Below are 15573 nucleotides of genomic sequence, written 5' to 3'. Positions count from 1 at the left end.
TGAGAAATTCTGTGAGAGTAGAATCCTCAGAGCATTGTAACTGACCGGATATAGGAGATAATGAAAATGGTGATTCAAAGCTGACTTCAGGATTTAAAGCCTGAGTGAGAGGAAAATTGAGGTACTAGTAATAGAAATAAGTAAGTAGGAGCTGGTTTGAGCTAATGAATCATGGTGGTGACATCTCTGATCATAGGCCCTCCTGAAAGGACAGCCATCTGGCAATTAGTGTCTATATGCAGCTCTATTTCCCACCCCTAACACCTCAGAGGACTGAATATTTACAATAAGCCTTGTTACTATTATATTACAATATCGCTTTTTATATTATATTATCTGTGACATTGTATAGCATGGTGGTTAAGAGCACAGGCTCTGGAGTCCGCCAGATATGGAACGAATCCTGGCACTGCCTTACTAGACATGCAACCTTAAGCAAGTTATTTAACTTCTTGAAGTCCCAGTTTCCTTACTAACGCTACTTACATCAAAGAGTTGTGAGGCTTAAATAAGAACATGTTTAAACCTATTAGCACTGTGCCTATAAAGAATAAGAACTCCAGAGCCAGCCTGGTGGCCTAGTGGTTAAAGTTAAGTGCGCTCCGTTTTGGCGGCCCGGGTTCAGTTCCTAGGCGTGAAACCATACCATTCGCCTGTCAGTAGCCATGCTGTGGCGGTGGCTCACGTAGAAGAACTAGAAGGACCTACAGCTATGTACTGGGGCTTTGGGGAGAAAAAAAAAAGAAAAGAGAGAGGAAGATTGGTAACACATACTAGCTCAGGGTGAATCTTTCCCAGCCAAAAAATAAATAAATAAATAAAGAAGTAGTTAAAAAAAAAAAAAGAATAAGAACTCTAATAAATGTAAGCTATCATTTTTATACCTGTTTAAAAGTGTGCCATTCTCAACATCTGTCTTAGTGTTTTAAGAAGTCCATTGTATTTTATTAATGTGGGGATAAAAAAGGAGATAAGGCTTATTTTACTCTGGAAAATAATACTTCTGAGTCTTTGAATAACTTGTATATTAAATTTCAGCTTTCTAACACTGGTGACATAGGAAAATATTTGTTGAGAAAAATCTGGAGTCATTGCTGAGTGAAATTTTCAGGAAGGGCACAGAGATCTTTAGAAAACAGTAAAAGAAATAGGGAAAACCCAACTCTCTCAAATGTTGCCACTTTTTATGTTTCCTTGCATTTAATACCTCAAAATGTAGGAAAATATAAAAACAGTCAAGTTTTTAAAATGTGAAACATTTGATAAAATTATGTAACTATGTCAACATAGTTTTGTGCTATTAGATTGTTGACCTTGAAGGTGAGACATAAGATTTATTTTTATTGGAGCATCAAAACTGGCTAATTATTTGAAATTTAAGATCAAACATTTTTAAGTGAACTTTCAGCGATGAAATACCTATAGCCTTATTTACGAAATTCTCCAGTTCTGTATTTTATTAGTATCTGGGGAAGTTATTCCATTAAAAAAAATCTTTTATATACTACAAAATTGGAAAGCTTAGATCATTTTGCTGAATCAAAAAATGTTTGCAAAGTGTTACCTAAGTAAATTTATTGGCATTGTGGTTACTTTAATACGGTTTAGTTCCTTTTAGAGAAAATAATGACAGAAAGATTAACTGGGAAGCTGATTCTTTAAATCTAATTTAGATCAAAATATCAAAATGGCTTAATGGTTAGTTATTTTTCTTTATTGCACTTAAACCATTTAAAAATATTTTCAGGGGCCGGCCCAGTGGTGTTGTGGCTAAGTTCGGGGTGCTCCACTTCAGTGGCCTGGGGTTCGAGGGTTCGCATCCTGGGTATGGACCTACACCACTTATCAAGCCATGCTGTGGTGACGACCCACATACAAAATAGAGGAAGATGGATACAGATGTTACCTCAGGGCCAATCTTCCTCACCAAAAAGAAAGAAAAAATAATAAAAAAAATATATATGTATATATTTTCAGTGATTTATTCTTGCAGAACTAGCTATCATGATTAGACCTTGTTTCATGTTACTCCATGTTACTCCACAGCCTAGTGTGTTATTTAATGCAAGAGGTCAATACGTGCCTGTTAGAAGATTATGTGGTTTATAGACTCTTCTCTTTCGCAAAGGTTATTTCTCCCTTGCAGGTCTTGTGGGGGGAACTTTGTTGTATATTAGCTACTGTTTGGGTTTTCAAACTTTAAGATGGAATTTATCAAATAATCCTGCTTATATAAAAACTAGATCTGTGCACCTATCTGGAACTACTTTAACAAGTAGTGATCTGCCTAAAAAAGTCACAGCCAGACTATTCCAAAAAGCATAAGCTAGTTTCTCGCACACATTCAAAGACATCCAGTTTGAGTACTGCATTTCAAATATTAGGGTACTTTGCAAAAGAGCTGGCTGGGGGTGAGGAGAGCAACCTCATACAAAAACTAAAGTTCACAATCTCCTGCCTAATATTTATACATAGGCAGTTATGTGCATGCAACCTTATTTCTGGATTTTGAATTTACCTAAAAAGAAAGAAATTTAATCTTGTAAAAATAAAACAATGAACAATGACATAGAAGAGACCAATGGAAATATTCTCTTGTAAATGTGAGAGCCAGCCAGGCAATGATCAAGATGACTAAGGAACCTCAGGGATGTGTGACTCAGTGGGCTAATGAAAGAGTATTAGCTTCATGACACGCATCTTAGTCATCTCCATAAAGGATTCATTGTTTTGGAAAAGTAAGGGACTCATAATGGTGTGAAGCACTGATTTTATTTGATAAAAATTCAATTCTATGCTTTGACAAAGCCAAGTTAACTGTGGCAGGGTCAATTTCATATAAATTCTGCCAATGAGTCAAACTATCATTGGCACATACACCCCCCCAACCTAGCATCTACTAAAGCAGCTATTAACTAAACCCAAAGCCTGTGAATGGCCATCTATACAATGGGATTTAGTAAAAGTCCTAAGGAAACCAACATATATTGAGAAATAAGTTTTAATTAGGAATGTGTAATCTCTTTAAGCAGAACAGTGTGATTACAATTTAACACCAGGCAGGTTAGTCTTATTTAATAATTTGTTGTTAACTCACCCCAAGTAGCTACTATTCGAAGTCATGTTATGATTTGCTTTGTGTATTTTAACTCCTCCTGGTTCCCTTTATATATTCCATCATAAGATTTATTACATTTATCCATAAAAACCAACAACCTCTTTCCTTTTACTAGGCAGCAAACTTAGTTTCTGTCTTTCTCTGATGAATAAGAGATTCCATTAAGATGTTCAGGAAGAGTGACAGGTTTCAAGTGGATAATTTCTAGCATAACTCGACATTAACACAATGGTGATTAAATTTTAAAAAATGGATCCCAAAATAATTCTAAAAACTTGAGTTAGAAACTTTAATAAGGTTTAAAATTAATATCTGTCAAGGACATAAGGCTTTCGGACTAGAAAAGGCACTTGTGGTAGGTTAGCTAGCTCTATGCTCTGCACTAGTACACAATCTTCTATAACTATTTTATCATTAGAGCTCAAGCTCTTGGATGGTTGACAGCTAGGAATCTACTAACATGCTGCAATGGGATCCTGGTCAGTGCACTTATGTGACCGTCTCCCCATTGTTGGGCTGGGTCTCTGGAAACATCAATTTTGGTAGAACAGTTGTTCAAAACAGCTGTCTTGAAAAGTAAAAAAAAAAAAAAAAACAACAAAAAAAGACTTTTTACTAAGGAAGCAAGTGTTAATGTTAATATCCCACTTGAAGATCCAAATTCTAGCTCAGATGTTACCCCAGCAACTTCTGCTTCAACAGTCATAAGACTACCATTATGATCAAACAGTTGAAGTTACTATTAAGGTAACTGTTAAATAAACTATGCCTGTACTCTTAAACCATGTTCAAGGACAACTTCTAACCAATTCTCAAACTACACTTTTTTACATTTCTGTAAGCAGATGTAATGGCATAAAACACCTTCAATTACAATAGTATCCTCTAAACCAGTGGTTCTTAAAGTGTGATCTGGCAACCAGTGGGGGTTCTCAAGATACTTTCAGGGGGTCCACAAAGTCAAAACTATTTTCATAATACTAAGAGGTTGTCTTTTTCCACACTCATTCTCTCACAAGTATAAAGTGGAATTTTTCAGAGCTTATATGATGTTAACACATAATGGATCTACTATGGTTTTTAAAAAATGAACAGATATTTTAGCAATTTCTCAGTTTTATTTCCTAATAGGGTAAATATCAATAGCTATAACTCATATAAATACAAGGTTTTTAGGGTCCTCAATAATTTTTTAAGTGTATAAAGGGGTCTTGGGACAAAAAAGTTTGAGAACCACTGGTCTAAACAGAATAGTGCAAGACTGCCTGTATGTAGTGCCCAATAAATGCCAGCCACCTCTTCAGACGTATATTCAAGGGATATTACTTCAGATAATCGCTATACTTGGAATCAGTCAGTAAATTTAGATACACTGGATACACTACAGAGTACATGACCATAACGACCTTCTCTGAAGATCCAGGATCATTTAACACCAAAATTATGATTAAAAAACTATTTCACAGGACTTGTTTGAGTAATATTTTAAAATATAGAAAGATATACCTCTAATGTAGAAAGATATCTCTTAATGTATACTAAAAAATGTTTTCAATCACTTTATTACTTTTTTAAGGTAAACTTGTTTTACTTCAACCACAACCAGAAGAAGAAAAAGATATAAAACTGAAATGTGACTGCAACTTGTATGTTCCTTTAAATAAAATTAGAAAGCATGATGTGACATGTTTTTTAAAAATATTCTGGTTCTACAATAAAGTGCAATGTTTTGGATATAATAATCACAAAGTATAAAGGCTTGCCAAGCAGGTTCATAGAAACAGAAGGAAAGTCTGTCTAAGTTTGCTTTTCTTTCTTGTTAATGTGTTTTAAGCTATATCATAAGCCATAGAGTTCATTTGTAAACAGTAATCAAGATAACATGTTACTTTTTGAGGGAAGATTATTGAATTAACTGAAGATTACTGAAGATAAATTGAAGTATGCTAATTTTAGAAGTCAAAACACTGCTTAGTAAACACCCAGTCTCTTATGGATTAATGCACTCATCTGGATGGCATGTTCTAACCATTTAGACTGCTAAAAAAGAAGAGCTCTTGAAAGAAAAGACAACTTTAAGGAACTGAAACACTAAGATCATAGCACCTTTATCAATGGAAAAACTCCATCTTTAAATATTAATGTAACCAATAAGTTGAGACACTATCTGCAAGGGATATGAAATTAGTTTTGTTAGGAATGCATTATTCAGGCAGACAGCTTCCTAAAGATTTAGGTATGCTTTGGAAAGATCTTTGGACGTACTTGGGTTTTACTGACTATTAAAGCTGAAGCTCAATGCAATGGAAAAGATTTTTGCTGTATTCTAGATACAACTGATATCTGTATATAAACATCAAGCTCATTAGAATGCATTTTTTAAAGATCTTACTAAATCTTTAGACACTAGAAGCAGACGTGTGCAATCCAGTATCAACAGAACCCAATGTGAAGGATTCTCAAAATACACAGCTGCAATCTGTCAATTAATTTTGTTTTCTATGTAGTATAAAATTCATTATTCAATGACTAGCAAAGCAGAAAATAAAATCAACAATGTCATGTATGTTTTTCCATAATGAGATGCAAGGTGATGCCAATATGGCAGATTTTCAACCAAATCCGAAGGTCTACATATATCAGTAGTTGTGTCCAATCTTCTTCATTATGGCTATGCATTCTGGTCTCAGCACAAATCATTTATTTGGTCTTTTGACTAAATTTATTCAGGCTTTGCATATAATCAATCTACTAGCACTAAAGTATTCCTTGACATAATTCCACTTTCTGGGCTGGAACTACACAATCGCATATACTAAGCAACTAGTATGTGGCTAACTGAAGAAATGGCAAGCAGGATGGATAGGATTAGGAACTAAAACTATGACTGAGGCCATCAACTCACTATTGTTGATGGTAGGTATGGTAATTGTAGCAAAACAATCAATTATTTTATGCTCCTAGTTGCCTAGCCATCATTGAAAAACTGTCAGCATAATGACTTCCAGAACGGACAGCAGGCATGTATGAATCCCTTCTTGTGTGAATTATGCATGTGGTGCTATACAGGTTAGAGCAGGTCAAAGGACAAGGGGTGAGGAGGAGAAAAAGGAAAGATGAAAATTTTAAGATCAAATAAAAAATGTACTCGATGAAGTGGAGCTATGGATTATTAGAAACAGCAGACCACTTGTTAAGGCTATCAGATAGTTCGGTTCATTTTGAGCAAATAAGAGGCACAAGCAGAGATACTAATAACAGGCTTCTCAACTAGACTGTGGTTGTAACAAAACGAAAATCTTTGAAAAGATCAGGTTCCTGATTGTAGAAGCATGTAGCACGCACAGAGTATAAAGAAATTTTTCCCACATAATAAAGGATAAGTTGTTTAGATGTTGCCAGGACAGGACTAGAAGCACGGTCTAAAACTCCAAGAAAATAAAAGTATTGTATGTTACTAGAAATGGCCACTGGAATGAAAACGAAATAAATTCTCTAGCAAAACCATGATTATCAGCACCAAGTTCACCTGCAATATGGCTAGGGCTGAAGTTGGTCAAAAATCACTTCTGAAATCCAGGACCTTCCCCCCATCACATCAACCCTTTACACTTGTTTTCTTTCAGATTTTAAGGAATCAATGCCTCTGACTCTTGGTAATTACAATGTCTTTCTATGAGTACAATATATTTGTGTTTATCTTTCTCTTCTACTGTTACAAGCTCACTTCTTAAGAGAGGCTTAAATAAGTGTGGAAATTGGAAACAAAGGAACTTTTTGCCTATTGCTCATTTCCATTTTCCCCTGAGCATTCCCAGAAGCCCTCCTGTGGTTCTAACCTCTTAAATCCTGTTGTGTGCGAGCACCACCCATGCTCTGTCTTGGCATTCGAAGAGAAGTTCTCAAAGGTGTATGTCTCTGTTCATCCAGGTAAGCGAGGTCCTCCAAATGGGCAGAGCTTGTGGCTGACAAGACAGAAGAGTTTAGTCAGAATATGCAAGTTTAGAAAGCTTTCAGTTAGTCTGTATTTCTCAAACTTTGGAATCAGAGCTTACTCCAGCAGATACATCTAACAAGAGTTTTTTGAACTCAAAGTCCTCATCTGTGTCTAGAACATATGCCAGCAAAACATGTCAAAAGTTGTCTTCATCTCCTTCATCACTATCAACTACCTGAGCTTATGGAGAGTATAGCAACAAGTTGGCAAACATATTAGTACCTAACAACAAAGATATTAGTCTTTGCTTCTTTTGGGTTACAAATCCCATCCGTAGAACAAGACATAAATATCATCAGTGGAGAAATTTGTTCCAAATTATATTGAGCTGTAAGAAAAACATAAAGCTCTATTTTCTACATTTCCCTTTATGGTAAAAAATGAAATCTGAAAACAATTTTCATGTGTGTGGGTATATGTATATATTGGAAAGGTGGGCATCTGGGACAATGGACAGAGAATTGCCAAACAGCATTTAGGGAACTGCCAAAGTCCATGAATTCCGAACAACATTTTATTGCTCTCTGAACATAATCAAGCATCTATAAATCCTTTAACCCCTAACCCAGCCACAAAATAGAGAGAGAAAATGGCAGAAGATACGGGGAAAAATGGGTACTGGCATGGCTATATATTCAGAGCTGTTGCGTCCACTCACAATGAACCAAAAAGTGAAGAAATCAAGAATCAGGAAGCACTGAAGACAAAATAGTTTTTAACAAAAAAGAAAAAAAAACCCATACTTCTGTCAGAAAATGGTTAGAGCTTATAAATTATTAATTAAACCATTAATTCAATTTGTTGCCAACTATGCAAGATCCTGTGCTGAGGGTTAGTTTCGTCATTCAATGACACTTACTGAGAGCCAACTAAGTGCTGGGCACTGCTCTTGGTGCCCTCTCTGGCTTAGTTGCCATTTACCTCTGGTGACTGTTGAGTGGGTGAGAGGAAGCAAACTGAGATTATTCTTTCTTGGCTGCTGAGCTCCAATGAAGTATTGGCCATAGCCCCAACCAAGATAAGACACAAGCAACAATAAAATAAGGTGGATTATGGTAAGTGGCACAAAGAAAGTCACGAAGTGCTCTATGAGCTGAAAAAGAGAGAGAGAAGATGGAGAACACAGAAGAGAGGGAAAGGAAGAGAGAAAAGAATAAGAGAGAACAAGTGCAAGAGATGTATGTTCCCCATATCCTCCAATTATTGCAACTGTCTTTATTACCTGGGTCTATTGGAAACCTAGACAAAAAGAATGCATCCAAATTATAGATACAGTTTCTATAAGGAAATAAAGGTCTTTGAAAGCTTGTCTAGGGAACTTAAACCAAGAAAGGGAAGTGCCACATTACACACCAGAGGGAGGAAGAGAGTATCAGAGGAATAAAAGATAATCTTGATTTCCACATTCTGAAATTAAAACTATCCAGAAAAGATAACTATCTAATCTTTTATTTAAAAACACTGAGACAATGACTCTTACACCAATCCCACTGGTATTCTAATGTGGGTCTATAAATTAGTTCTTTCTTATGTTTAATATAATCCCTCCTGCTTTAACCAAAGTCTATTTTCTTTTGTTTGGTTCTTTACCCATAGGTGTGTAGCTACCAAAAAAAAAAAAAAGGAAACCCCCGGGGTCCCATCCCCACAGAGTCCTCCTTGGAGCTCAGAAATATTACCATCAGCTGAGCAGGGCCCCCTTCACAGAGATCTGAGTTGCAGCTTTGCGGGGCCTTTCCTCCAAGCTTTGACAGTAAATCGCAACCTCTTCTCCTTGTCCCACAGGCTCAGAGGTGGTAGCTGCTTCCTGCAGTTGTGAAGTCCATGATACCTCAGTGTTCTCTTTTTACCCTTTCAGTTCTTTAAAACCTAGTTAACAATTCTTTATATATCAAATTTTCTGTTAAAATAACTGTGGTTTCTCTCTCCTGGTTAGCTCCTGACTGATATGGCATAGAAAATAACTAAACAGGAATCTCTTTCAATATGTGATGTTGACAATAAAGCAATATCACAGAATGCAGATGTGAAAGGAATATTAAAGGTCACTTAGTCCAAAGGTCAGCAAACCAAGGCCTGTGGATGAAATGTGGTCTGCTGCCTATTTTTGTAAATAAAGTTTTAGTGGAACACAGCCTTGCCAATTCATTTAAGTATTCATTTACAACAGAGTTGAGTAGTTGTGACAGAGGCCATATGGCCTGCAAAGCCTAACATACTAACTTTTTAATAAAAAGTTTCCTGACCCCAATCTAGTCAAATCCTCTCATTTTACAGATTAGGAGACAGTGGAGTGACTTGTCTAAAGTGAATCACTCACTTAAGTAGGGCCAGGCCTGGAAACCAGCTGTCTTCCTCTCTCCATCTGCTGAGTGCTATTTTCATCGTACTCTTCTCTACGTTTAAAGCTAAATAATTTAATTCTTTCTTAAAAGGCTTATTTTTCATCCCTTATTCATCTTTGTCACTTTCCCTCAACTCTCTGTTTTTTACGGCTTTAAAGAACAGTAATCAAACTTGGGCAATAAAGGCCTTGCTAATGCGAAGTAAAGGTGCCCTGAATGTCATAGACTAATACATCTCTGCACTTCAAATATTTTCCACAATAAGAAACAAAAGAACAAACAAAAGTCGCAAATTTGTAATTTTTTTAATAAGAAAAATACTGATAAGGTACTTTTTAAGCTGATAAACTGAAGAGTAACATGAAAAGAAGATCAATGACAATGAGAATCTTTTGTTTACATTAAAACAAAATTCAAATGAAATCTTAACAGCTGGATGAGTGACAGAAGTTTTCGGTTACCATTACGGCAATATTAATGGCACAATTATACAATTTTAAAGCAAGGTTCTAGCAGGGTTCTTTTACTAAAATGGTTCTATATGCCAACACTAAAATGGTCTGATACGTTTTAATAAAAAGAGAATGTATATTTCATTAATAGGTAGAACGGTATAGAAATACACAACATGGAGTGAAGCAAAAAGCTGTTTTGAAGAAACGAGAGAAAAAAGCCTAGCGTATTTCTTTTTCATATATTATATCCATCTACAAATCTGTTAAAGATTAAACTAAGGGAGAGCTATACTTTGAGTACAGATTTGAATTAAACAGCAGTTACATAATCCATTTTAATTTCTTTGTATTAAAAAAATCTTTTGGCAAGTACTTTTAGCCACATCCTTAGTTTCACGTATGACTTCTTATACTTTATGAAGAGCTGCTGGCAGCTCTTGTAATATAAATGTTTAGTGTGAACTTAAGTTTTACTAAATTTACCATAGTAATTCCCAGGAAAATGAACATCAATTGTTCTATTGCTTTATTTCACAAAACCAAGAAATGTAGTAAATATATTTTGGAATGAGTACATTTCTCAATTTTGGACAGAAGACATCAGAAGAAAAAGACAAATACTGCGAATACTGAGCTGAATGAATAGTTCATTCCTTCACAAATCCAAATCTTTATAGGCAAACTGAACTAAGGAAAAGCAGTGATATTCAATATCAAGTGCAGTAGCTCTGAAGCAGGGCTTAGATAGATCCGAAATCTGCCAATGGGGAACTATTGCTTTAATCTGGACTGCAATTAAATTATGGTCAGTGTTACCTAAGTCTACTAAAACATTCATTCTTTTTCTTATTTTAGCAATTAATATCTTTTTTGTTGATCTCTGAATCTATCACTATTTTATCAAATAATTAAAAATAATTTTTACTGCCTTTTTTTCCTTAATAAATCATTATTTTCCTTAATCCCATTTTCAGTTTCTTTCTGCTTCATCATTTTCAAAATTCTTGTCCCTTCAAATACATTATTTGAAGACATATGAGACAAATATTAGAAAGATCAGCTAGGGACCTAAAATTCTATTAGCTGTGGCCCTTTGTTCTACTAATTGTATGTAGTTGTACTCTCCCTAATAGTCACTTGAATCTTTTCCATTTGCAAGCCAGTTTCTGAGAAAAAGTCTTTGTCATACTTTGTCAAACATCTCACTCTTCGTCAAACTTTGCTCAGGCTGCACTTTCTCTGCTTCCCTGACTGATCCCCCAGTCAGAATTAATTGCTTCTCCCTTTCAGCAACCACATACGTATATTGCTAATTAGAACTTGTGTTATTCAGCTAGTTGTTTACATGTCTGTCTTCCCTTATTAGATTACAGTAGGTTCTTGAGGGCAAGAAACAATGTTTGATTTATCTTTGATAACCCTATTCCTTCAGAGTAAATCAGAGTGCCCTGCACATAAGGCTCAACATATAACTGAATTCCAGACTAGTCCTGCTTAGAAATCTGGCTCTATCCTCACCCTCCTCATTGCTCTGCTTAATGCTTAAGAGACATCACTATGGTAATATGCTTGGCTCCAGTGATGTTCATATAATCTTCTTCCAGGTGCTGCTGATCCCACTTTTACTTTTTTCTATAGCATATATCACTTTCTATCATAGTATACAAATTACTTATTTATTATGTTTATTTTACTTTCTCTGGCTAGAATGTAAGCTCCATGAGGGTGGGAATCTTTGTTTTGTTTATTGATGATTCTCAAGCACTTTGAACAGTCCCTAGCATATATAGTATATGCTCAACAAATGGTTGTCTAATGACAATTTAACTTACACTTTGTGTTTGATTACATTTAAACATTCAACAAATAACAAATTAGGCTTTGTCTTCATGGGTTATTTGAAAGCTAAGGATAAAGGAAGTGGCTATAGCAACAATGCCTTGTACATCATCATCCATAAAACACCAATGATAAATCTATAGGGACACATATATTCCCACCTCATAGTGGTACTTTTACTGTGAAATTGTACTGGGAATTTTTTTTGAGATAATTCCATCAAGTTAAATTAATACTATAATAGTTAATGAATACATTCTAGATACAAGTATAAGACATTAGTAGGTAAGTTAAAGTAAACTGAAGAAATAGGAAAAACATATCAACAATAAAAAATTTTATGTAAAAAGAAAATGTTTTAAAAAGTAAACCCATAAAATCTATGTCATTAAAAAGCCTTGTTTTCAGAGAATGAAGAGGGAAGTGGAAGAAGAGAGTATATATTTTTTTGAGATTTCATCAGATTGGAACAGCTGACTCACTTATAGAACATTTAACTGACACACTTTTTTGAAGTCAAAATAATTTAATACACAAGTGAGCAGAAAAAAATCCAGCAGACAACATTTGGTACAAAACATTCCAGCGGCAACTCCACATGGAGTTTGGAACCAGTTTGAATTGTTTCTTCTTCTATCAGTTGCCACTAATGCAAAGAGCTTTTAGTAGCACAATTGTCATTCTGGCTGACCTGAGCAGGAAGCCTGGAATGACACTTTATGTTTGCTACAGCCTGGGCAAGAAGCCACTCTGCTGTCCTTAGACCCTTGAGTCATAAAGCCAACATTCTGACTGCTGAACAGTCCAGTTTTGATGTTCTGTAAAATCCTCATTACAGTTTCTGTTTGGATTCATTTCAATGCCCCAGGGTTCCCATTTCGCATTTACCTGATTCTTAAGATCCTTTTCTTAGGAAAATGTGCAGCTCCAAACATTAACAAGTAGAGGATGAGAGTTTATATTCTGACTTGTGTTGTTTGTATGTTTCCCTGATAGACTCCTCATTTTCACACAAAGCACTGAGGACAGCTGTTGCAAGCGAACATTTCCTGCTTCCGACTTCCCTCCAATTCATTGCGAATCTCATTTTAAGACATCAAGAATGACCATAGACAGCCTACTCTCTGATAACTTCTGCCATGCAACCGCAAGTCCACAAGGGTTCTCTACTTCCTTCCAACACAGTAAGCTTAAAAATAAATATGCCATAGTGGCTTACATTTTTAAAACAATAAAAGACAGTTTTTATTTTTTCATATTTTAGAATTTTAATTTAAAGGTGTATAAACATCTAAATTTATATTCAGAAAACTGAGCTACTGCAGGAAAAACCCAAGCCTTAATGCTACAGACTGCCAAAACTCACCTTTAATCACTTCATCATTCGAGTTAAAAGTTTTTATGTTTTCAGTAAATAGTACCATTTTCATAAGTGGTATACGGAGCTTTTAACTGGTATATCTAACTACAGACTTCACTTGTTTGAGTCTTTATGTTTCTAAAAGCATACAGCTAAATCTAATTGGACAATATATTTATATTTAATCAGACTTCTATTTTAATAGTTAATAAAAAGCACATGTTTAAAAAATTTTCATTATATATATATTTCTTCCATTTATGTTGTACATGAGTTAAAAGCTCAGAAAAAATTTCTGTAAAATAAATCACCATAAACCTATGCATATGTGCTGACTTTATTCCCTACAAGTAAAAGTGTTATAAAAGCCATGCGTCCTTTCCATTCTTTTGAAAATCAAGGTTCTTATGGGATAACATAGTTTTATTCTTTAGAGTTCAATCCAGCAGCAGCCTCAAGGATTTTAAATAATTCCTTAATAATTTCCTGGTCCTGCTAGATGTGGCCCTATAAAAATGCCAGCGAGCTCGGGCAAAAGAGGGCACTTCTCTTCCCCAAGTGGGGAGAAGTCTAAAACACAGCAAGCAAGGAACATTTAAACAATTATTCCCCTAGGTTTTTTTTTAAAGTGATGCAAATGGTACTTTCACATCATTATTCAACATTATTTGGTCTCTAAAATAAACAATTATATTACTCATACTGAGCTAAAATTTGAAAAAGAAGAGAAATTTAAAAGATGGATTTGAACAAGGCCTTTGATTATTGGCATTCATCATCCCCTGCCCCGCCCCGCAACTCTTTCTATGCCTAGAACAATTTAATAACCATAAATATATTGGATTTTCCCCCTATTTCAAGCTCTTCTCATATTTGAAATCCTCAATTCTTGTTCACCAACCAAAAGGATCTGAATACTTGATCTTCCTCCAGTTTGGGGAACCACTTCTATGTACACATTAGAAAGTAAAGGAAAATATGTATATGTAGAGCTAAAATGAGAAGAGAGGACCCTTCTGAGCTAAGAAAATTTATTTTAAAAAATGACTTAGACATCTATTCATTTAAGCTACCAGAGGCTGTGGTCTTATCAAATATTTACACACATTATACAGTTAGCAGGGTAATTCTCTGTGAAAGTAATTTTATTTCTCTACATCCTGGAAACATTTTCAACCTATAATCTATTAAATTTTGAAAACAATTGAGTCATTTGGTTTATAGCTCACTTTCCTGCCTCTCTGTGAGGCTACTGAAACCATGGTTTCCAGATACATAAAACAACCCAATACAAACCATTCCCTAACCCATGACCTATGACTGACAAAATCCTATTCTCCAGGACACATCTATCTGGCTTCTGATTGTGCATTTACCTTTTACCCTTCCTTTGAAGAAGCATGATCAGCATTGCTTAAGAATGTGAAAATCTCTGCTAGCCAGAAAGGCCAGTATTAGGGGATGACCACTGTGATAGGTGAAAAAATAATCAACAATTAAGGTCCACAGGCATAACAATTTAGGCTAATGTTATCTCTTATATCTTTTTTTAACATGGGGGAGGGGCAGGAGAGGGAAAAGAAGAGGGGAGAAAGTATTAAAGTGTGTACAGGAAATATTTTCTAATACTTGAGTTAAAACAAACTCCAATAACAAAGAAAAATCACTGTTTTATAATACTTGATATAAACAGTATACTTTTGATTAAAAAGATAAAGAAAAAGCATGGGCCATAAAAGAAAAATTCGATAAATTGATGTCATCAAAATTTTTGTGCTTCAAAATACATCAATAAGAAAACTAAAGATAAGCAATACACTGGGAGAAAATATTTTGCAAACACATCTCTGATAAAGGTTTGTATCCAGAACATACAACAAAATCTTACAATTCAATGATAATAAGACAACCCAATAAAAAAATGTGCAAAAGGTTTGAATAGATATTTCACCAAAGAAGATACATGAATAGCTAATAAGCACACAAAATAAGCTCAATATCATTAGTTATTAGGAAAATGCAAATTAAAGCCACAACAAGATAGCATTTCACATCTGTTAGAAAAACTATAATAAGAGATAAGGCAATAAGAAATGGTAGAGAGGATGTGCAGAAATAAGAATCCCCATACATTGCAGGTGGGAAGGTAAAATGACAGAGCCACTTTAGAAAACAGTTTGGCAGTTTCTTAAAAAGTTAAACATAAATTTACCCTGTGATCTAGCAATTCTACTCCTAGGTATCTATCCAAGAGAAATGAAAACATATGTCCACCCAAAGACTTGCACAGGAATGTTCACAGCAGCACTATTTACAATAGCCAAAAATTGGAAAAAACCGAAATGTCCATCAACTGGTGAATGGATAGATAAAAGGTGGTATAGCCATATAATAGAATACTATTTGCAATAAAAAAGAACAAATTTCTGATACATGCTAAGCAAAAGAAGACAGACACG

The 15573-nt window shown here is 34.9% G+C and overlaps 1 protein-coding gene across 7 annotated transcripts in view; it reads right to left on the bottom strand.

Moving 5' to 3' along the window:
* Positions 1 to 15573, bottom strand: part of TANC2 (tetratricopeptide repeat, ankyrin repeat and coiled-coil containing 2) — a 401816-nt gene that overhangs the window by 114210 nt on the left and 272033 nt on the right. For all 7 annotated transcript variants that reach the window (XM_058561308.1, XM_058561312.1, XM_058561306.1 and 4 more), the window contains one exon: positions 6958 to 7083. In XM_058561308.1, the coding sequence (XP_058417291.1) occupies positions 6958 to 7083 (126 nt within the window). The remainder of the gene's footprint in view (positions 1 to 6957; positions 7084 to 15573) is intronic.

This window comes from Diceros bicornis, chromosome 18 (assembly GCF_020826845.1).
Source record: "Diceros bicornis minor isolate mBicDic1 chromosome 18, mDicBic1.mat.cur, whole genome shotgun sequence".
Lineage (NCBI taxonomy): Eukaryota > Metazoa > Chordata > Mammalia > Perissodactyla > Rhinocerotidae > Diceros > Diceros bicornis.
Note: the sequence above shows the minus strand (reverse complement) of the source record. Positions and strands in the feature narration are given on the sequence as shown.